This window comes from Rhinichthys klamathensis, unplaced genomic scaffold (assembly GCF_029890125.1).
Source record: "Rhinichthys klamathensis goyatoka isolate OS25496 unplaced genomic scaffold, OSU_Roscu_1.1 h1tg000020l_1, whole genome shotgun sequence".
In the NCBI taxonomy this organism is placed as follows: domain Eukaryota; kingdom Metazoa; phylum Chordata; class Actinopteri; order Cypriniformes; family Leuciscidae; genus Rhinichthys; species Rhinichthys klamathensis.
Genome location: NW_026606571.1, coordinates 3,997,040 through 4,020,777, shown reverse-complemented (window position 1 = coordinate 4,020,777; position 23,738 = coordinate 3,997,040). Strand labels below are relative to the sequence as shown.

Genomic DNA, 23,738 nt, shown 5'->3' with positions numbered 1-23,738 from the left:
GTCGGGCCGCGGGCCGGGTTCGGGCAGATAATTCATGTTGATGTGTCGAGTTACATCGGGTCCGGGCTTTAAAAGCCACGGGCCGGGTCGGGTTGTAATTTTCAGGCCCGTTGAGAACTCTAGTACTAATTCTATTTTCGAATACTATTTAGGACGGATAGTATGCGAACTGGGACGCAGCATTTGTTCTTTTCTGACACGTAAATTAAATAAAGGGTTTTAATAAAAATTTGTCCATGTTTTTATTATTGTGTAAATTGTCACACTCACAGCTCTGCTGCATGTCACAATGCCCTTTATCCATGAATGGAATTTACAATGTAGAAAGATGTTACTTAAATGCTAGTATTTGTCTTTTTTTGTCTTTTTTTTTTTAACTTCATTCTTTCTTTCTTTTTTACTTCACACTACTGCATAGGTGCGAATGTCAATGCAAAGGACCATGTGTGGCTAACACCATTGCACAGAGCAGCTGCTTCCAGAAATGAGGTAAGCAGCACGTGTGATTTAGGCTATGTTCAGACTGCCTGCAAAAATCTGGTTTTATCCAGATGGGTTTTTGAAAATCTGTACAGCAAAAAAACACCACATGAAATCACATTTGGAGGTGGTTTCCACCAATTCCAATCAGATTTTTACAGATGCATCTCAGTCTGGACTTTAAATCAGATTTTAAATTGTCTTTTGCATCACTCCTAAGGTGACACACAATGACAAATTTAAAACCAGTGAAGGAAATGCTGGAAGTTTTCACATATTCATACATATACATGTAAACCAGTGTCCTCTGCTGAGTTCTGCACCATGACTCGACAGGGTGCTTATTTGGAGAGCGAGATGATGCACCTCCAATTTTTCCATCTGTTTTGAAAGCCTTGTCACATACGTGGGTAATACTTACATCATTACCAAAGCAACCCATCCAGATAGGTTGGTTATGTCTGGATACACAAATCTATTTGATCACTTGCAATTAATAGTGTGGACAGTCTGCCTGAAACGACCTGATTTAAGAAACAATCTGATTTGCCTGCAGTCTGTACTAGGTATGTCACGATACCAAAAATCCAGTAGTCTGTACCAATACCATTAAAATTTTGCGATTCTCTGTAACAATGTGTGTACCACAGCAAAATCTGTTGGAACTATTTTTCTATTTTATTAAATTCAATAAGTTTATAATTTGATGGTAATCATAAGTAAATAATACATATAAACATTGAAGGCTACATGCTGTTTAAAAGTAAACCATTGTTTATAAAAAGATCAAGTGAAAAATAAGCAACCTTCTTTGCACACATTATTGTTATTAGTAGTAGTAGTTTTATTACTACTTTGAGACGAAGCTAAAACGTAGCCTAATATAATTATTTCTTTATTTTGACAGTTTGCTGTGAAGACTAAATCGGTGTATGATATGGCGATAGTTTTTCTCAAATGAAACGGTAAAATGCTCATGAAGTGACTCAGCGGCCGTGAAGATGAAGTTCATGCATTCATGTCCTCATATCGTGAGGCACCTGAGACTGAAGACCCTGCGAGCGTCACGTGTGCTTCAGAGTGTGTGTGTGCTAAATGAAACCACACATCTGTGCCATTCGTTCACACAGACAAGCAGAACATGCATGATTAATATTTACAAAGTCTTTTTGCGGTTTAATATTTACAGACACTAGTATATATTGTGGTATATATCGTCTACGGTGATCCTAGTAAAAACGTTCGACAAGTCATCTAATTATATAGCGCTTTTAACAATACAATATTTTTTCAAAGCAGCTTTACAGTGATAACAGGAAAATAATGCAACAAAGTTTGTTTCGGCTGTACACCAGATCTGGAACCCTGCGCTTAAATAAACACAGAAGCAACAGAAAGCAGTTGCCTATTAGTGGGTACCGAATATACTCGGTACTACAGAAATGCTGGTATCGTCACATTTTCTAAATTTCAGTACCGACTTGTGTACTGAAGTACCGGTACTTTTGACAACCCTAGTCTGAACATAGCCTTATATGCCTGAGTGGAGGCTTAGTCTGAGTAACCGCTTACTCATGCCATTGTTTAGCATTTGAGCAATTTAATATAATTCATGCATTGTTTTGTTTTTTTGTTTTTTTACCCAGAGGGCTGTGGGGGTGCTGCTGAGGAAGGGAGCTGACGTGACCGTGCGGGATAAGTTCTGGCAGACACCACTGCACATTGCGGCAGCCAACCGAGCCACGCGTTGTGTCGAGGCCCTGCTTCCCCATGTGACCAGCATGAATATGGCCGATCGTACGGGCAGATCGCCCCTGCATCATGCTGCTCAGAGTGGTTTCCAGGAGGTAGGGTGGAATTAGTCATCTAATGCACTGAATTAAAAGACAGGGTGGGCCATCAGCCCTCAACATCTTTATTACAGCACTCCACAAGGCTGTGAAAGTGCAAATTGCTATTAGAGCAAATACAGATAATTCAGTTTTGACGTGTCTCTTTGTAGTTGTTTTAGGTAACCTTTGCTGCATTTAGTCTGTGGTCCTCATTTGGAAATGTTTATATAGTTGTCACAATACCAAATTTCACTAGTAGTTGCCAGTAAATATTTTACAATTTAGGCCTGTCACGATTAGCAATCTCCTGATTGCGATTATTCAAGATGATGGCAAATTTTGTGCAGTCACAATAATTGAAATATATTATATATTTTTGCTGCCTAACATGCTTAACTGAATGCATGACGTTAACTAACCACATCTTATAGCTGTATATTACTGCCATATGGACATTAATTTAACACCCTTATCTCTGGCTGATAACAGAATACTTCCTGAACATTTAAACAAGCATTTTCTGTAAAACTGCTTTGAAACAATATGTATTGTGAAAAGTGCCATACAGATCGTCAGTATAATATTGCTTTTAGAGCTTTTGGTACATTTAGTACTCAATACTGCAAAAACTGGTATCATTACAATCATTTTTTTTTTTATAGAAATCAACATGGTACTGAAGTACTAGTACTCTTTACTTCCCTAGTGCCAGTTTGGTTTTGAATCTAGGCCTGTATTATGTTAAAATTGTTACTGATTTTTTTAAAATTAATTTCTAATGGGTCCCTCTAATGCCCAGATGGTTTTGATTAAGCCAATACAATGTTACTTTGTGCTTTTGCTGCCAACTAGATGGTTAAATTGCTGCTGAACAAGGGAGCCAATCTGAGTGCCAGTGACAAGAAGGACAGGCAACCCATTCATTGGGCAGCTTACCTTGGTAAGTCCATATTTGGGTCTCCTTGAAGTGTTTTACTTGTTTTCTGTAGCTAAATCGTAATTTTCCTTGTGTTAGATTGTGTTTCATCATATTTTGCTAGTGGTGATTCCTGTTAGTTCTAGTAAAAACTAACCTGTTTGTTTCTCTCAGGTCATCTGGAGGTGGTTAAGCTGCTGGTGTCTCAGGGCTCAGATAAGAGCTGTAAGGATAAGCGGGGATACACCCCTCTCCACGCTGCTGCTGCCAGTGGCCACGTCGATGTGGTCAAGTACCTGTTACGCAATGGAGCCGAGGTCAGCACTCACAATTGTTACTTTGTTTCTCAGAATTGCAAGTTTATATCTCGCATTCTGACCTTATATCTTGTGATTGTGATTTTATATCTCACAATTCTGAGAAATAAAGTCAGAATTGTGAGATAAAAAGTCGCAATTACCTTTTGTGTTTTTTATTTATTCTGTGGCTGAAACAAGCTACCATGAATATCATAAATAATTTGGCAGGTAACCAAATGACTTTTCAATTAAAAAAAAAAGGATCAGTACGAATTAGTTATGTCCAGTGTTGGGGAAAGTTACTTTTAAAAGTAATGCATTACAATATTGTTACTTACTGCGTGACTAATTGCCTTACATTTATGGAAAGTAACCTGTTGCAATGCTTTTGTTACTTTTTGCCGGCTGGGCTTGCTTTGTTTGTTTGTTGTTGTTAACAAAAAAACAAGGGTTATATTCTTGGCACATGTAAATGCCCTTTCACACAAGTCTTTCTGGATTGCAGAAGAAAGTCGTTTTTGCTTATTATTTTGGTTGAATTGGATCATTGGAGGGCAGCAGCAAAGACATTGGTTAATAAAGTGAGATTAAATACATAAAGTAAGTTTGTATTTAACATATTATTGCAGGTTTGCTTGTAACTCCCTTTACTTGTAATGTTTTACCCGAGCACTGGTTAATACAGTCACAACCCATGATTTTCTATTTGCTAGGTGGTTGCAAAAATCTGTTTAGTGCAGGATGAGTCATTAATATTTTTTTGTCTATGTTCCCGGAAGAGATAGATGGTTGATCCATGGTTTACAGAATATTTTATGCAATGGTGTCTGTTTCTCAGATTGATGAGCCTAATGCCTTTGGAAACACTGCTCTCCATGTGGCCTGCTACACGGGACAGGAGGCCGTAGCCAATGAGCTGGTGAACCGTGGGGCAAACGTCAACCAGCCCAACCACCGTGGCTACACGCCCCTTCACCTGGCTGCCGTGTCCACTAATGGGGCTCTTTGCCTGGAACTGCTGGTCAACAACGGTGCTGATGTCAACATGCAGGTCTGGATAGGGAATGGGATTAGTTTATCAAGACCACCCTGTTATTGGATGATCTAAATTGACTTTTTTTTAACACTTTCACAGGGTTTTTAAGCAAGACGGTGTGTTTTTTTTAAGTCAGATATCTATTTTTTTTTCTCTGCAGAGTAAAGAAGGGAAAAGCCCTTTGCACATGGCGGCCATTCATGGACGTTTCACTCGCTCTCAGATCCTCATTCAGAATGGTAAGTTGTCTTTCCTTCTTTCCTTTTCCACTTGATTTCGAATTCCTTTTGTAATATTTAAACCCCGTAATTCCTCTTGTTTTCTCCTCAGGTGGGGAAATAGATTGTGTGGACAGATATGGCAATACACCTCTTCATGTTGCTGCTAAGTACGGCCACGAGCTGCTTATCAGCACCTTGATGACAAACGGTGCTGACACAGCCAGGTAAAGAATCATGCGTTTGTTGAATGAGACTGTTTGTTTGGGTCTTTTTTGTAGTGATTGGGGTAAGATCGTCTCCTAAATGTTGACAACTGCATAATGTCTCTATCATATACAACCTTAAGCAAATTATCTGGCTAAAGATTTATGCAAAATGGTATATGAGAGGCTAAAGCAGTGTTATTTTAGTAAAATGTATATACTATTATAGTATTCTATTAATGTTTTAAATTAGCTTTAATTTTTAGATTTTCCATTTATTTTAATTTTTAATAAAGGTTTAGTATTTTTTTGTGCTTTTCATTTTCATTTTTTTTTCTAAATAGTAATATAAATAGTATTAGTGTTACAAATCACCACAAAATGTTGAAAATTGTACCACTACATTTAGATATTCGTATTGCACTTTTCTCTTGCTTATGAAAATGTGAATATTATGCAGCAAAATATATGCATTTTATAGATGCTTTATGGTTTTATATGCATCTCATTTCTCCTTGTCTTTCTAACAATTGAGTTAAAAGTGGCATAGCTTAACCCACTCTATATACACACAAGAGACAAGGAATTTGCATTTACAGAGAAACTTGATTCTAATCTCTTGTTAGTTTGCATTGTAATCTGCTTCTGTGGCATGTGTAGTGAAATACTTTGCTTGTTTGTCCTCTTTCTACAGACAAGGGATTCATGGGATGTTTCCTCTACACTTAGCTGTGCTCTACGGGTCCTCTGACTGTTGTCGTAAGCTACTTTCCTCAGGTATGCACACTTACTCCCTACAAATTACAGTAAAGGCCAATGGAAAAAAATGTTGTCCCTTAGTCTGTATTATATATGTCCTTGTACCTTACACAAATGCACCGATTGTAACAAAATGTTTCTAAATGATTGTCATGTTATGTACAAATGGATTTACACAGTGAATCAAGTAATACCATGGCACTTTTGTGTGTGTTTTGTGATCTATTCACAAAAGAGTCTATTTCACAAGACTGATGCACATCCAGCTAAAATGAAAGTGTATTCCCCTAACTATCATTGCAGTGACTGTGTGTGTGTGTCTCTTTTGCAGGTCAGCTCTACAGCATTGTGTTGTCAATGAGTAAAGAACACGTGCTCTCAGCCGGATTTGACATCAACACCCCAGACAATTTTGGGAGGACCTGTCTACACGCTGCTGCCTCTGGAGGGTGAGACTGCAGCTCTACTTAGAATGGGCTATTTAAAAAGCCACTGGCCCACTTTTTCAGGTTTCAGGTGTCCTTATTAACAGTGTTTTATGCACACAAATGCCAACCAAGGTCATTTGGCAGATGTCACTCAACAGCCACTATCTAAAAGTAATTGAAAAAGATGTGTAAAAGATTTATTTATGCCTATCCTTTATTTTCTTTACTCAGAAATATTGAATGTCTCAACCTGCTCTTAAGCAGTGGAGCTGACATGAACAAGAAGGACAAGTTTGGAAGGTACACATCATCTTTCTTTAAAATGGGATGCTTATAATTTGTCATGAACATATCTGAAAGTGGGCCTCATGAAAAGAATCCTCATCCCAACTTATTTGCCCAGTATAATTTCTTATTTAAACTTTGGATTTTGGCTTGAAATATGATGTGGATATCTTTTTATGAGATTCACCTGTATGTTAAGTGTTAGAATTTCTGTGTCTCTCCATCAGGACTCCTTTGCACTATGCGGCTGCTAACGGGAGGTATCAGTGTGTGGTCGTTCTGGTTGGAGCAGGGGCGGAGGTCAACGAGCGCGACCGCTCTGGCTGTACACCTCTACACTACTCGGCTGCATCGACTGCGTTCTGCAGGTGAGATGCGTTTACACACATCTATTAAATATAATAGTTCACGGTGTGCACAGCAGTTCTAATGTCTGGTGTTTTTCTCAGAACGGATCGACCCCATGCCAGCACCCATCAGAACCAAGAGGATGGGGAGAAGGAATCCTTCCTGTAAGTCCACAAATATTTCTTCCCTAAATTTGACACCCACAAAAATGTTTTTATTATTATTGTTTTGTGCCTCATCTTTGAAGCTATTACCTGGTTTGGATTTTCACTTTATTTAAAATTAGATTATCTATGATTAAACTGTTAAGATATATGTGTGCATTGTGACACACATACCCTTTGAACACTGTTTAGTGCATTTAAGCTATATTGTGTTCCTGGATGCTGGCAAATAGGTGTGCTAGGTGATCAGAAGAATAGTTCAGGGAAAAATATTGTAGAGAATATTAAATAAAGTAAAAATCTACTGAATTTGACAATACATTTGTATACGCTACCATTCAAACGTTTGGGGTCAATAATACGTCACAGTCATATCACCCTGTAGCCCAAGACTGGTTGCTCACTAAAGCTAAGCAGGGTTGAACCTGGTCAGTACCTGGATGGGAAACCTTCTGGGAAAACAAGGTTGCTGCTGGAAGATGTGTTAGTGAGGCCAGCAGGCTGTGCTCACCCTGTGATCTGAGTGGTTCCTAATGCCCCAGTATAGTGGCGGGGACACTATACTGTAACAAGCACTGTCCTTCGGATGAAACGTTAAACCGAGTTCCTGACTCTCTGTGCTGTGGTCATTTAAAAATCCCATGGCACTTCTCGTAAAGTGTAGGGGTGTAACCCCGGTGTCCTGGCCAAATTCCCTCCATTGGCTTTTATCAATCATGGCCTGTTAATCCCGATCCATTAAATTAGCTCTTACACTCTCTCTCCTCTCTACCTATAGCTGGTGTGTAGCAGAGACTATTTATATAGAGACATGCCACTTCATCAATCCTTAATACAATATATAGGGAAAACCCGTAACGCCAAAGATGGCGGTTGTTAAGCACATGTCCCGCCCCTCCTGCTTTTAACAGTCAAGCCGGGAAACATTTAAGCCGATCATCTGGTTCCACTGACGCATGCGCACGGTTGAGGTTGAGGTTGACAGCGCAAAATACATTACTGTTTGAAAAGGCGGCAGATTTGATATGCAGTGTATGTGTGAGTTGTGTAATATCAGACATCAGAAGTCTCCCTATACATGCAGTTTTTATGTCCCGGTGACCAGTGAAACTGCAGTTCTGACTCTCTGCCCATTCATTTAGATAGGAGCCTGGTCTTGTTAGTCCGAAATAGCTGCCCGGAGGCGTTGCCAAGATGGCGGCCGAGTGGCATGACTTGCCTAAAAGGACTTTGTGTGTGGTGAGCGCAATGGCACCATTGTACTGTGACTGCCGTCGCATCATCCAAGTGGATGCTGCACACTAGTGGTGGTTGAGGAGAGACCCTTGATATAATTGTAAAGCGCTTTGGGTGTACGGTATTACATGTTAAAGCGCTGTATAGGGCTGGGACGGTTACCGCAATACCGCGGTCATGTGACTCCAACCGCGGGTCTGAGCTCGTCACCGTCATCACTGCAAAAAAAAAAAAAAAAAAAATGACATGTGTGCACGTTGTGTCTATGATATGGATTCATTGATTCTAATGACATGGATTATTTCTAATGATAGTGTGTCTTACATGGATTCAAGGTTTTCTAAACAAAACTTATCAAAAGATGGAGCAAATCCCTTTCGTGAGTTGGGGAGCGCAATGTTCCATGACACATAGCATTACATTCGTATTAGAGATGCGCGGATGGGCTATTATTATTTCATCCGCAACGGAACCGCAGCACAAAACGCATCATCTGTCCGCCATCCATCCGCACCAACGTTTTTTGATCAATTTTCGTTTTTTGAAATTTATCAGTTTTAAGGTCTATGACCGATGCAAGGCGCTGCTGCCGCGAGGCTAGAAAGCTCTTGGCTGTTCTAGAAAGGAGACTGCGCATGCAGCAAAGATATCTAAAGGCTAAAGTCCCTAGTATAGCCTATTGGCTATGTTGTATCCTCAGAATATCAGCAGTGAACTCCGTCTCCGATGGGCGCACAAGTTTCGGTTCATTTATGAGACGAGCTCCAGTTCACGCGCAAGAGATCGCACCGTCGCTTCCACATCGTCCTGATTATATGTCTGCTATATTTGTATAATTCCAGGCAATTAGTTAATGAAACAGTGATTAAAATTAAGATACAATTTATACAAAACGAAATTTAATTTAAAGAAAGGCTTTCTACAAAACAAAACTTAATAAAGTGGTCAAAATCATGTCTGACCCATCTTATGATCCTATCTTACTCATGGTGTTCACTTTTCATATAATCGACATAGATTAAATAAAAAATAACATTATATTATGTTAACATAAATATGGAATATCATTTTTGTAATTAAGACATGTTGGAAAAGCTGTTCATCTTTCATTTCGTTCAACATCATAATGTATTCTCCTGAAAATGATGAATTCAATGCGAATGTATCTGAGAATATTCTTAAATTAGGAAATCTATTCAGTGATTGGTTCATGCCAAATTACAGCTTAATGAAAATCGGACTCTAGAAAAAATCCATACCGCCCCAGCCCTAGCGCTGTATTAATGCTTCGTTCAATAATGTGTGTATACATGCATGCACACAGGGCTTGACATTAACACCTGCCAAACGCGGGTGAATTTCAGCTGTGGCGTGTAACGCTGTCACTCCTACTAGCCACTTTGGTGGGTTGAATTTTATATAATTTACATTTTTCAATTGTAGTCTTTTAAAAAGGCATCTTACCGTAAAACTTCAAATAGTAGCCCGGGCTTTTATTTTCCCAAATCGTCGAACTGCACCGGCTTGTATTTGAGACAGGCGTCTATATGAGACAGGCCTTTATAATTTAGTGTTGAGATGTTGTTCATTGAGTGTATAGGCCTGTCTCTAATCTCTAAAAATCTCCAAATGCTCCACGTGAAACTGCGGTCTTCCGACCTTTTACTATCGTGTCAATTGATTTTGATTAATATGTGCGAGGGAGAGAGAGCAAGACAGCGCTCGTGTTGTTTGAAGACGTGAGAGTGCGCGCGCGCGGCCGGGGCGCTCTCTCTCTCTCTCTCTCTCTCTGCTCGTAACGCGCCCTGTCAGGCGCAGCAGTCATTCTATTCTACATCACTCACCGATCAAAAAAGGCTTTGGAGGGACAACAATTTGCTTTGGCGGCCGGCAAATAGCGGACGATCTGACGGTTTTAGAGGATTAAATACAACCCGAAACTAAAAAACAGACCCGGCCTCTATTTGAGACCGGCCTTTATTTACCCAAACCTGCAGCCACACCAGGCGTGTAAAAGAGACAGGCGTCTATTTGGGACTCGGCTATTATTTGAAGTTTTACGGTAAATAATAAACTAAGTGCAATGTAGTGTTGTCAAAAATATAGATTTTTCGATACATATCGATACTGATATATCCGAAACTCTTCTGCAGGATACCTAAATACCAGCTGCGCGTTCTCGCTCTAACCTCTTTGACAGGTAGTTGACTCACAAACCCGCGTTCCCTCCCTCACTCGCTTCGTTTGGTCCGGATGAATATTGTTTGGTCGTTACAGGGCTTGAGTTTCAGCGTGGGATTGGGCGTATTGCTCATAATTTTACTCATCCCTGCAAATTTTGTGCTCGCGCACATAAAGCCAAGTATATTGGCTATATAAAACAGTATAATGGGTCTATGCGTCAGGTCTTGTAGTGACAGCAGCCTAATATTCTGGCTGCCAAATTATATTTAATATATTTAATAGATAATATTTAAAAAAATCTATATGGCAGTTTTCGATGTCAAAATTTTGGCCAGTAAAAAAGCTGATTGGCTAGTAACTTTGGAAAACCAGTAGCCACAGTGACTGGTGAGCAAAAAAGTTTGTCAAGCCCCGTGTGTATGTATGTGTTTGTATACCGGTGTGTGTGTGTGTTAGAGTTCTCAACGGGCCTGAAAATTACAACCCGACCCGACCCTGCCCGTGGCTTTTAAAGCCCGGACCAGATGTAACCCGACACATCAACATGAATTATCTGCCCGAACCCGACCCGCGGCCCGACGCCACCCTTTTGATCGGTGAGTGAGGTATGTAGAATGACTGCTGCGCTTGACGCAGAGAGAGAGAGAGCCCCGGCCGTGCACGCGCGCACTCGCACGTCTCCCACGTTCCGCCCATCCAGCTGACATAAACCACATTTCAATAAACGAAAAAAACTATCCAGTGATTAAATGTTTTCTGTATTGACGCAAATCTTGTGCGATGTGCTAAACTGCCGAGATAATCACACAACGTGTCGCGCCGCCCCTGAGCAACGGTGATTTCACCTGCAGCAAGTTTACTCTTCACCAACTCCATCTTATTCTCCGGGCTAAAGGCGTGCACACAGCGGCGTCAGGTCTGCCCTCGCGTCGCGATGCACGTTGCACGCAGCAGCCAGACTTTCTTTACAGTGAACAGCAGCGATGAATAATAAATGTTTTTTTTTCTTTAACTGTACAATTCAAAAGATTAAGCCCGAGGTCCGACCCGAGTCATTTGCAAATATTTTCGACCCGAACCCGCGGGTTTGTCGGGCCGACCCGACCCGTTGAGAACTCTAGTGTGTGTGTGTATATATATATATATATATATATATATATATATTACAAATGTCTGTAATATTTCAAATAAGTTCTGTTCTTTTGAACTTTGTATTCAAAGATTCCTGTAAAAAGTTTTGTGGTTTCCTCACATATTAAGCAGCACAACTGTTTTTCCAAATCAGCATATTAAAATAATTTCTGTAGTGACACTGAAGACTGGAGTAACGATGCTGAAAATTCAGCTTTGCCATCACAAAAATAAATTGCATTTTAAAATATATTAAAATAGAAAAGTTTTTTTAAATTGCAAAAGTATTTCACAAACTTTAATCCAATAAATTAAGCCTTGGTGAGCATAAGAGACGACTTTAAAATACATTTAAAAATTAAAAACGCCAAACTTTTGAACTGTATTGTGTAAGTATGAGAAGTTGTTTTGAGTTATTACTGCTTATTTCAGTCTTTAAATCCCATACATTTTGATACTTTTAGGTGTGTGGAGCATTTGTTGGATAATGGTGCTGATCCATCTCTGTGCAACACTAAAGGATACAGTGCTGTGCATTATGCTTCGGCCCACGGCAACAAACAAAACCTGGAGCTGGTGAGATTGACCTTTCACTCTAGCATCATCCACTGTGATTGTTTTTTATTAATTTTTTTTATCAAAGTTTAACACTTGATATATGCTATCACTTTTTGTTCGTTATTCTGTAGCTTTTGGAGATGTGCTTCAACACACTTGGAGACAATGAGAGCAATGGGTCCGTCAGCCCACTACACTTGGCGGTACGTACGAAACAACAGCTTCTATTTATTCAGGACATATAAATCAGCAGATATTCTGTAATTCTGCAGAACTCTGCCCCCTGTTGGTGCAATGTATATATTGATTTTTCCTATCAGGTGGAGTCAGGTCACTGGGAATGTGTCACAGTGTTAATTGAGTCTGGAGTGTGTGTGGATGCATGTGACCCGGTGGGGCGCTCTGTGCTGTACGTGGCCTCTCAAAGAGGGCATGCCCGCTGCGTAGAGCTCCTGCTTGGCCAATCAGCATCTTGCCTGCTCACGGAAAACTGCAGCAAATGGGGTCCTCTTCATGTTGCAGGTACAGTATGTATGTATGTATGTGTGAATTGGTATGTGAAACTTATCATTGTGTGGGAGTTTGACACATCCCTGTGTTTGTTTGTTGACAGCTGCCAACGGCCACTCAGAATGTCTGCGGATGCTGCTCTGTAGTGAGGGAGGAGCTGATCTTGTTAATGTTACAGACGTGGAGGGACAGTACGTATGAGCTCATTATTTCTTATTTTTAATCGCAGCATTCAGTATTAATATACAGGAAAACAGATGACAAGTAATGCATCTTGCATAATGCAATTAATAATGGCCCAAATATGCAACAATTTGGAAAGAGCTCATTAAAATATAGATTTTTTTTTATACTATTGAGTTTGTATTATAATATTGATATTATTGTATTTATATATTTTTAATTATATTGTTTTATATTAATATAGCTAAAAGTAATATTAAAATTAATTTGTTATTATTAAAAATATATGTATTATAACTTCTTGAACTTCAAGATCTTTGTGAAATGAAGGCTTGGGCCTGTTTTGAACCACATTGCAATTAAATATTGATTATTATTGCATAATATTCTACTAATATTCCAAATAATTAACAATAAATATGATCTTTTACTATACTAAAATAATCAAGTTGCATGGTTTCAAAAACTACAAATCAAAAAGATTTATTTAAGCATTTGTAAGATTTTAGTTCTATTCATGTCGCACCCTGTGCAATGTTTATTTACTGAAATCATACCATATATTTCAGAGATGTAAACAAAAAAAGACAAATTATTAATTCCAGTTGATTGTATGTAATTTGTATATTTTTTTATATTTTTTATATATATATATATATATATAGAGAGAGAGAGAGAGAGAGAGAGAGAGAGAGATCCTCATTTACAAATTGTAAATAAAATCTTAAAGGTTCCCAAACAATGCTGAAAAAGGATCAAAACTGTATTACATCTTATTTGCATTTTCAGCTTCGAGTTGTTGATCTCACTGTTTCCCTGTCTTCATAGAACTCCACTAATGCTGGCAGTGCTGGGGGGACACACTGACTGCGTGCATCTGCTGCTGGAGAGAGGAGCTTGCCCTGATATGAGAGACAGGAGAGGAAGAACAGCCTTACACAGAGGGGTGAGATCCTGAAAACATTACTAAAGTTTGCAATGCATCGTAGTCCTCATAATGTGATGGGTTTCTAACCAGGACTGTTTTTGTAGGCGGTGATGGGTCGGGAGGACTGTATAACCGCCCTGCTGTCACACAATGTCTCAGTCCTCAGCAGAGATTTTCAGGGGCGAACCGCGGTGCATCTGGCTGCCTCTTGCGGCCATGCTGACATTCTCTCCAATCTTCTTTCTGCTGCTGACCACTCCCATCCCCACGACCCAATCACAGACCGCCACGGCTACACACCCGCACACTGGGCAGCCTATCACGGTAAGAGATCAGACCTTATGAGCCCCTTAACATTACTAAAACTATATTTGGTTAATTAAGTGACATGCGTTATTTGTGAAGCAGGTCATGAAGACTGTTTGGACGTTTTACTTGAACTTAAACCATGTAGTATCCAGGAGGGAAACCCCTTCACCCCACTGCACTGTGCTCTGTGAGTATTGAAGTATTTCTCCTTTTAGTTTCAAAGGTGGTGTACTTATTTTCAATGTTGTAATAATTAGGGATGTCCCGATCCGATCACGTGGTTTCAGACTCGATCGGAATCGGACGTTACCTCCCGATCAGGACTCGGATATATGTAAATTAGGGGTGTAACGGTACATGTATTCGTAATTATTGAACCGTTTCGGTACGAGGCTTCCGGTTCGGTACGCATACAAACCGAACGATTCCTAGGACCATTTTTCCTGCAGACAAAATCCGCACTGGCGCGACCACCACAACGTTGCGCAACATCAAACGGCAAACGTAATGAAAGCGGAACGAAACTGCGCTCCTCATTATATTGTGCTTAACGGACCGTTTATCAGTTCGGACCAGCAACATCTGTGCAGCGCGAGATCAAGCGACACTGTGCTAAGAGATCCAGTGAAGAAAACATTTGAATTCGCCACTGAAGTAATAACATCGCTGCGAGATCTAGTGAGAAGCATTCAAATTTCTCCGTTATTAACCGTAGATCTCTATTAGATCAAACAGCGCTGACGTGGAAACCAGGAGAAACATTGTGCCGTGAATGAACATGGATTTAATGTTGCACTTCAAAACAAAAATATTATATAAATATATATTTAAATGTTATTTTTAATGTGATTACCAAAACATTTTTTGTTCATCCTTCAAAGATTACCCCCATTTATAAACCTGAAAGTTTCAAGATGTAGGAAAACTCAAACTTATTTAAAAATAGTTTTTCTTTTAATAAATAGGAAATTTCTCTGGCATTTCTTTCTTTTTGCTGTATCGTATCGAACCGAACCGCAGATTTTGTGAACTGTTACACCCCTAATGTATATATATATTCTCATTATTTTTTTATACACTTTTAAAACATTTTTATTTTTTGTTTACATGCCTGCCGGGTATTTTAAGTAGTGTTGTCAAAAATATCGATATTTCGATAAATATCGATACTGAAATATCTGAACGGTACCAATACTAATTTCCCGAAGTATCGATACTAGCCGAGCAGTCACTTTCACTTCTCTCAAAAGGCGCGTTGACAAACACCACACGTGACGCACTCGTCTCATTCGCTCTGGTTAAATAGCAAAAGTGAAGTGAATGGAAAGATGGCGAGGGCGGCGCCCCCGCGACCGGCTTTGGTTGATTGATAAAGAACACCGCGAGCGGGCATGTCGGAGAATAGCGCGGACACGAGCTACACACCGCGAGCGGGCATGTCGGAGAATAGCGCGGACACGAGCTACACACCGCGAGCGGGCATGTCGGAGAATAGCGCGGACACGAGCTACACACCGCGAGCGGGCATGTCGGAGAATAGCGCGGACACGCGAGCGGGCTGCGGGCACCCAACATATTGTTTGACTATCAATAATCCCTCACATCACTCATTTTTTAAAATTATTGTATAGGTGAAAACAGACTTAAGGAACAGGCTCCAGGGGTAGGCTACTATTTAGCAGCATATGCTCATGCAGCATCAGGGGTGTTTGTTGTTTGGACAGACCTGCCCCCACTGCTAAAAAAAATCCTCAAGGAAACACTGTAACTCTTCTCATTTGAACTTTTCTGAAACATTAACCAAGATGGCCTAGTATTGTTGTTGATAAGAGTCTGTGTTGTCTCGTTTTAATTCTTAAAGTTAACATAATCTGACTGAGGAATCTTAGACAAGTAAATATTGTAACTGTGGTCAAATGTAAATTAACTGGTGCCTATTTAACTTTATTCAAAAATTATTATTTAATTCTGCAATTTTCCTTCATTAGCGATTATCATCAATTTGATTACACAGATATTAATTAAACTAAACAGCTAGACAATGGCATCTCTGAATTCAATAATGACATGCCTTTAACTGAAAATTGAATGTTTAATCTTATCATTACTGACTCTCTATCCTCCAATTTGATACTGTTAAGTGCTTTTTTGTTACAGTATATTTTAATCTTTGATAACAGTAGGTAAAAAAAATACATCATGTTAGCTCTGGTCCAATTACAAAATATAAACAAATAGAACTCAGGACTTTTTTGTTCATGTAAAATATACCTCATTGTCATGTTCTAGACTTGTTATATTTAGCTTTAATTTAAAAAAATACCCCCTTAATATTGTGGCAGTTTTTTCTCCGTGGTATGGAAAATGGTATCGAATATCGATATTTTTCAAGGTATCGTATCGAAGTTAGAAATTCTAGTATCGTGACAACACTAATTTTAAGTTGAGGTGCTATTTGTTTTTAAAATAGACTTTTTCTATATTTACTGTTGCACTAAAGTCCAAAAGTGAAGATTTTATGTTATTTATTACTAGATTGTTCAAGCTACCTCACAGAAGTGCTCTGTTTGTTAACAGAGTTGTTGAATGTTAAAATAAGGTGAATTAAATAAAAAATAAGGAACATCCTGGATCTGTTTTTTCTCTCTTCTTTATTCTTTTTTTATTATATAAGTATCGGATCGGGATTCGGTATCGGTAGATACTCAAAATCAAATGACTCGGACTCGAGGGCAAAAAAACCCTGATCGGGACATCCCTATTAATAATTCCTGTAAAGACAGAAAAGGTGGAGGTTGGGGGGGGGGGGGGGGTTGATGAACTCAAAAAGTCAGGGAAATCTTTTTTTCTTTTTCTTTTTTTCAAAAAGTCATGTTATAAATAATTTTTTATTATTCACTCTAAAATATTCTTAATCCTTTAATTTTTGGCTTATTTTCTTATATTTGCAGTTTAGACTCATATTGCTTCAGATTTAACTTGGTCAGTAATAGTAATAGTGGTGTACATAATGCTTACAATTTTTTGGCCCAGTACTACCCCAATGTACACTACTATTCAAAATTCACACTACCGTTTCCAATAAATGCTGGGTTTTTTTTTACTTTCTATTCATTAAAGAATCCTGGAAATATGGTTTCCACAAAAATATCAAGCAGCACAACTGTTTTCAACATTCATAAAAACCTTTTCATGAGCAGCAAATAATTTAAGGCATGCCTTTTCTAATCGCCATGCTGCATGTTCTTGTCATCCCATTGCAGCATTAATGGCCATAGTGGTTCTGCAGAGCTGCTGTTGGAATCCAGTGTTTGTAATTTGCTGGTAAACATCAGGGATGCCAAAGGAAGGTTAGTGCAAGTACATATTTAAATACAGCTGCTGTGTAGTAGCTGTCAAATAGTTACAAATTGAAAACCATTTCATAAATTGTACTAGCAGCTAAATTACTATTCTGACATCTTGCTTCCAGGACCCCGCTTCACGCGGCCGCAGTTGCTGAGGACGTGGCTGGGCTGCAGCTGGTTCTGCGGCACGGAGCTGACATCAACGCCGTGGACCACTCAGGGCGTTCTGCACTGATGGTGGCCGCCGATAATGGCCAAAGCGGTGCCGTAGGTAAGAGTTTCACCATGTGTCATACGAGTAATCCCAGACTGAAACCCTCAGACATTGTAAAACATGACTCCTTAGTTTTAACAGATGTTTTCATTGTTGTATGCAGCCCTGCTGCTGCACAGAGCCAAAGCTGACCTGTCCCTCCTGGATGTGAACAAGAACACTGCCCTGCACCTGGCCTGCAGCAAGGTAACAAACATAGCTAGGGCCCTATGAAATTAATTCCGTTGCTGCAGGTTGAATTAAATTTTAGTAATCAAAAAGCATGTCACATGCATTGAAATCATGAAACTTATACAATTTAACAACTTAAGTTTAACAAAAAAAAAATACAGGTCCTTCTCAAAAAATTAGCATATTGTGATAAAGTTCATTATTTTCCATAATGTAATGATAAAAATTAAACTTTCATATATTTTAGATTCATTGCACACCAACTGAAATATTTCAGGTCTTTTATTGTTTTAATACTGATGATTTTGGCATACAGCTCATGAAAACCCAAAATTCCTGTCTCAAAAAATTAGCATATCATGAAAAGGGTCTCTAAACGAGCTATTGACCTAATCATCTGAATCAACTAATTAACTCTAAACACCTGCAAAAGATTCCTGAGGCTTTTAAAAACTCCCAGCCTGTTTCATTACTCAAAACCGCAATCATGAGTAAGACTGCCGACCTGACTGCTGTCCAGAAGGCCATCATTGACACCCTCAAGCAAGAGGGTAAGACACAGAAAGAAATTTCTGAACAAATAGGCTGTTCCCAGAGTGCTGTATCAAGGCACCTCAGTGGGAAGTCTGTGGGAAGTAAAAAGTGTGGCAAAAAACGCTGCACAACGAGAAGGTGACCGGACCCTGAGGAAGATTGTGGAGAAGGACCGATTCCAGACCTTGGGGGACCTGCGGAAGCAGTGGACTGAGTCTGGAGTAGAAACATCCAGAGCCACCGTGCACAGGCGTGTGCAGGAAATGGGCTACAGGTGCCGCATTCCCCAGGTCAAGCCACTTTTGAACCAGAAACAGCGGCAGAAGCGCCTGACCTGGGCTACAGAGAAGCAGCACTGGACTGTTGCTCAGTTTTGCATGTCATTCGGAAATCAAGGTGCCAGAGTCTGGAGGAAGACTGGGGAGAAGGAAATGCCAAAATGCCTGAAGTCCAGTGTCAAGTACCCACAGTCAGTGATGGTCTGGGGTGCCATGTCAGCTGCTGGTGTTGGTGCACTGTGTTTTATCAAGGGCAGGGTCAATGCAGCTAGCTATCAGGAGATTTTGGAGCACTTCATGCTTCCATCTGCTGAAAAGCTTTATGGAGATGAAGATTTCATTTTTCAGCACGACCTGGCACCTGCTCACAGTGCCAAAACCACTGGTAAATGGTTTACTGACCATGGTATTACTGTGCTCAATTGGCCTGCCAACTCTCCTGACCTGAACCCCATAGAGAATCTGTGGGATATTGTGAAGAGAAAGTTGAGAGACGCAAGACCCAACACTCTGGATGAGCTTAAGGCCGCTATCGAAGCATCCTGGGCCTCCATAACACCTCAGCAGTGCCACAGGCTGATTGCCTCCATGCCACGCCGCATTGAAGCAGTCATTTCTGCAAAAGGATTCCCGACCAAGTATTGAGTGCATAAGTGAACATAATTATTTGAAGGTTGACTTTTTTTTTTGTATTAAAAACACTTCTTTTATTGGTCGGATGAAATATGCTAATTTTTTTAGACAGGAATTTTGGGTTTTCATGAGCTGTATGCCAAAATCATCAGTATTGAAACAATAAAAGACCTGAAATATTTCAGTTGGTGTGCAATGAATCTAAAATATATGAAAGTTTAATTTTTATCATTACATTATGGCAAATAATGAACTTTATCACAATATGCTAATTTTTTGAGAAGGACCTGTATTTTAATTAAATTAATGAATTTAATGAATAAAAATTCTTTTTTTTTTTCTCACAAATTTAGTTTTACTTTGTTTGTTTTTTGTTTGTTTTTTTACAAATGGTTTGTTTAAATTAATAATCAAAATGCATGTCTAATTGAATTAATTTTAATAATTTATTGTTACAATAGTAGGCATCTATGAAATGTTTTATTTTATAGGGTTTTTTAGTTGTCTGTTTTAATGTAATTTTTGAAAATGTAATCAAATGAAATGATTTACTGTTAAAATTAAAAAATCGATATTCCTTAAATATAAAAACTTGTTTAGACTTGTCAAATGTGCGTATTGCTAACATTGTGAATATTACTGTGTTTGTGTTTAAAGGCTCATGAAATGTGTGCCATGCTGATCTTGAAGGAAATCCACAACCCTATCCTCATAAACGCAACCAACAGTATGCTTCAGATGTGAGTATCTTTGTCACAGTTTAAGTTGTGCATGGCTCTGTAGCAGTATCATTATCAGCTCGTTGTTTGAGCATCCTGACCAGCCTGAAGCAGCAAATGGGCTTAGTTTACCTTTGTGACAGTAATTATACACACCGCCTTGTCCCAATGTGATTTAAACTTTGCAAACCTTTCAGCATTGTAACTTAATTTGATCTATATTTCAGGCCCCTCCACATTGCCGCCAGGAATGGTTTGGCCACCGTGGTTCAGGCCTTGCTGAATCGTGGAGCCACAGTGCTGGCAGTGGATGAGGAAGGTAAGACAGTATAGAACAGGAAAATTCATTTTTTGTGATTTTTGGTAAAAAAAAATTGTTAGTTGCTCACAGCAGTAAATGACAACGTGGGTGGGACAAATGTTGAAGTTTGCATTCTAGTAAAAAACTTTACACATAGATTTTAGTTCTGAACATCTGTTGATTATCGCCCATTTAGGTTGGCCGGATTAAAGGGATAGTTGATCCAAAAATGAAAATTTTGTCATTATTTACTCACCCTCAAGTTGTTCCAAACCTGTATGAGTTTCTTTCTTCTAAACGTCTCTGTTTTTGTGATGTCACAGGTCATACGCCAGCCCTGGCTTGCGCATCCAATAAAGCTGTTGCTGACTGCCTAGCTCTCATTCTGTCAACCATGAAGCCTTCCTCCTCCACACCTTCCTCATCCTCACCCTCTTCTCCCAGCCTAAACCTGCTCAAGCACTGTGGCATCACCGCCGCCTGCCCCCCCCTGCCCAATGGAGGCCTTCACCATGGTTACGGCAAAGATCGCCATGGCGCTACCATCGGCTTGGATGGCTGCTTGACCGAGTGAGGCGTTCTTACTTGTTAAAAAATAAAAACCCGCGTGGTCGCTTGTTTTGGTCCTCTCTACACACCTAGATAAACCTATATGCAATTACAGCCACACATCCCTCCTGTGCCAGTATCAGAGCTTTTCTTCACGTCTCAGTAGAGAGCGAATACGAGAGGACAAATTTAGCTATTTATTTCTATTTATTTTCCCCCACTTTTCCCTTCCTCCCACCCCCTGACTCCCATCTTAGATGCTGTCCATTCAATATGAGTCTAATAAGTCTAAAATCTGAATCTAAGCCATCTATTCGAACCAGTATCCATCACTGGCGAGTCAGTCCTTTATTTCTTCATTGCAGTCGATTTGACTCGGTTTATGTTAGAATTATGCAGCTGTGTGTCTCCATGGTAACAGTGATAATGGATGGGTTTCCATATCATGCCTCCTATTTGCGTGATGCTGTGGCCTTGCATAGGAATTTACAGCCTGCCCTGAGGAACAATTTAAACGGGTTACACTAGATTTGCATGAATTTGCGGGACCATGTATTTGATAGTGGTCTTGTGTGTATGTTTGTGTGCGTGCGTGTTTGCGCTGTATGTGTGACATCCACTTTTGCGCAACAGTCCAAGTTTTTCATCCCATACTTGATTCTTACTTTTTGAGGTTTTTATGTGAGGTGCAATCTGATTTAGCACAGATCAGGAAAAAACAAACAACCTAACAGAATCATTTTGACAGAAGGGAAACCATACTACCTTAAGCCAAAAGACCAATGACCTCCTGGTAGAGGGGTCTGATATAATATAATGCTTGTTTACTGTTAGAGAGAAAAGGGATAGTGTTTGGATGGGTAAATTCATATTAGGTTTACAATAAAGGTAATAGGTAGTCCAGATCACTGTTTGCAGGTGGGCAGAAGAAAGAGGAGTTTAAAGTGTCATAATTTGGGGCGTTTAAAACATTATGAAGATACCTACACTAAGGAAGTATAGAAAGCACAAATGTCATTACAGATGCAAACGTCATACACAGTACTTGCTCCTTGGGACCTTCGGTTTTATTTATTTTGGGTTGGCAGGGCCTCGTAAAGTATCTTCAATAAATCTACTGCTTTATTCGTTTATTGTTATAATATTAAGTGTGGAGTTGCTTTCACAGTGCCTACTGAATTAATTTTTGTCTGTTTAGTGTCCAATTAGTTAAACACACCAGATATGCACTCCCCAAAGTTGTTGAGATGGTATGAGATGAGTATTTCACTATAATCCATTATGAAATGATTATCTAAATAGATGGATGTTTGATTCCCTATATTGATGGATGATTGATTCATGATTCACACCCACTTGGGGGAGGGTATATGTCAAAAAATGAAGTGTTGAGGCTGATTGGACATTTTTTTTTTAACATTTGTTTATGGTGTTGGGGAGCAGTCATGGGTATGACCAAAGTTGCGTGATTTCTAAATAGCATTTTATTAGGCACTTGCAGATATCCCAAAAAAAAAAGCATTATCTTTTCAATTATAAACCTTGTTTTCTTTTCAATAATATTCACCCCTGCTCTATATAAAATGCTTCCTTATTGCCAAAGGTAGATTAATTAATAAAGTTAAGATTGTGCTTCCTTTAGGTTCTTTGCACCTAAACACAAAATAACAACATGTGAATGAGTGTTTATGAAACATCCCTCTTTTTTGTGCACCACAAACAGGCAATATATGCTCAGTCAGTAATGAGACAATCAGTTGAAAGGGCTTTTAATTTTGCCATAGATTTCTTTTTTCCTAAATTTTTTAATGATTAGGAAGATCTATACCCCTTAATTCAAGACATCTACAAACTAATGCATACTTCAGGCATGAATTGTCGACTTGTTCTCAATTATACCAATACTATTATTTTCATTACAGTATATCAGGATTTTAGTGATGTAGATATAGTAGCATTGTAACTGATATTTTATTGATGAATAAAGGTGCGTAGAAAAATGAAACCGTAACGTTAGATGTTTAAAGGGTGTGTGGAGAGCATATTTATACTGATTTATGAAATTACCTCTTTGTCATTGTAATGACAAGTTTTGGCTGCTTAAACAAGATTCTCCACTCTACGCTGGCCTGATATAAAGCACTTGCCTGTTCAGTTACAAAAAAGATGCAAAAGCGTATTTTTCCAACCTATCACAAGCTGTAAATGGGCAAATATCTGACCTCTACTTGCACGAGTACAAACGTGCATGCGTGCAAATCAGATTAGTCAAGTTATATCAGTGTTTTGCTTGGGAAATATTTCTAAATGGGCTACATGACTAAGAGGAAATTCCGTTTAATTCAAGAGGAGTTTAATTCAAGCTTATTTACCTGTACTTGATCTTGACTTTATCACGTACACTAACTTTTGCTGCGGTTTGGTGGAGGGGTAGTGGTGCGTGTATAGACAGCACAGGGTACGATAATGAAGTGCAAGTTGATTATGAGCTTTTTTTTGCACTGCCAGTTATTCTGCTTATAGTTGTAGAAAAACAAATTATTATTTATAAATTTAGTCTAGCTAGTCATACCACACTTAGTTGAGTTCGAAAAACAAGTGCCCGTGGAGCCTGTGATTAGTAATACATTTAATTTGGTGCAAGAAAAAGTGCTGCTTTCGGTTTGTATCTTGGAGCTAATTTTTTTTAGAGGTGATCTTTGTCTATTTATTAGCGATAATAATTCTTATCCAGCCAAAACAAACTAAAATGTACTTGTTTTAATTCCTCAAATTTCTAATTGTCTTATTGGCATTGCACTAAAATTGTTGAATTGTTTCGTCGAATGTATGCCGTGATAAAAGCAGCTTGCTTCGATGTTGGTGAAAATCTTGTATGCAGTAGTTGGCGATTAAATAATTAGCTTGAGGACAGGAACTTTG

The 23,738-nt window shown here is 39.1% G+C and overlaps 1 protein-coding gene across 2 annotated transcripts in view; it reads left to right on the top strand.

Moving 5' to 3' along the window:
* Positions 1–20,869, top strand: part of ankrd52a (ankyrin repeat domain 52a) — a 28,674-nt gene extending 7,805 nt beyond the window's left edge. The window contains exons 4-28 of one of the 2 annotated variants that reach the window (XM_056240184.1): positions 419–489; positions 2,127–2,327; positions 3,165–3,252; positions 3,403–3,545; positions 4,366–4,578; positions 4,724–4,802; positions 4,894–5,008; positions 5,682–5,764; positions 6,078–6,195; positions 6,406–6,474; positions 6,687–6,827; positions 6,909–6,971; positions 11,987–12,098; positions 12,212–12,283; positions 12,401–12,602; positions 12,694–12,781; positions 13,602–13,719; positions 13,806–14,025; positions 14,110–14,197; positions 17,274–17,360; positions 17,483–17,628; positions 17,735–17,817; positions 19,905–19,987; positions 20,194–20,285; positions 20,591–20,869. In XM_056240184.1, coding sequence (XP_056096159.1) covers positions 419–489; positions 2,127–2,327; positions 3,165–3,252; positions 3,403–3,545; positions 4,366–4,578; positions 4,724–4,802; positions 4,894–5,008; positions 5,682–5,764; positions 6,078–6,195; positions 6,406–6,474; positions 6,687–6,827; positions 6,909–6,971; positions 11,987–12,098; positions 12,212–12,283; positions 12,401–12,602; positions 12,694–12,781; positions 13,602–13,719; positions 13,806–14,025; positions 14,110–14,197; positions 17,274–17,360; positions 17,483–17,628; positions 17,735–17,817; positions 19,905–19,987; positions 20,194–20,285; positions 20,591–20,841 — 3,026 coding nt within the window. In that variant the 3' untranslated portion in view covers positions 20,842–20,869. Of the gene's footprint in view, positions 1–418; positions 490–2,126; positions 2,328–3,164; positions 3,253–3,402; positions 3,546–4,365; positions 4,579–4,723; positions 4,803–4,893; positions 5,009–5,681; positions 5,765–6,077; positions 6,196–6,405; positions 6,475–6,686; positions 6,828–6,908; positions 6,972–11,986; positions 12,099–12,211; positions 12,284–12,400; positions 12,603–12,693; positions 12,782–13,601; positions 13,720–13,805; positions 14,026–14,106; positions 14,198–17,273; positions 17,361–17,482; positions 17,629–17,734; positions 17,818–19,904; positions 19,988–20,193; positions 20,286–20,590 lie in introns of both variants that reach the window. The other variant, XM_056240175.1, reaches the window with a different exon arrangement.
* The last annotated feature ends 2,869 nt before the right edge of the window (positions 20,870–23,738 follow it).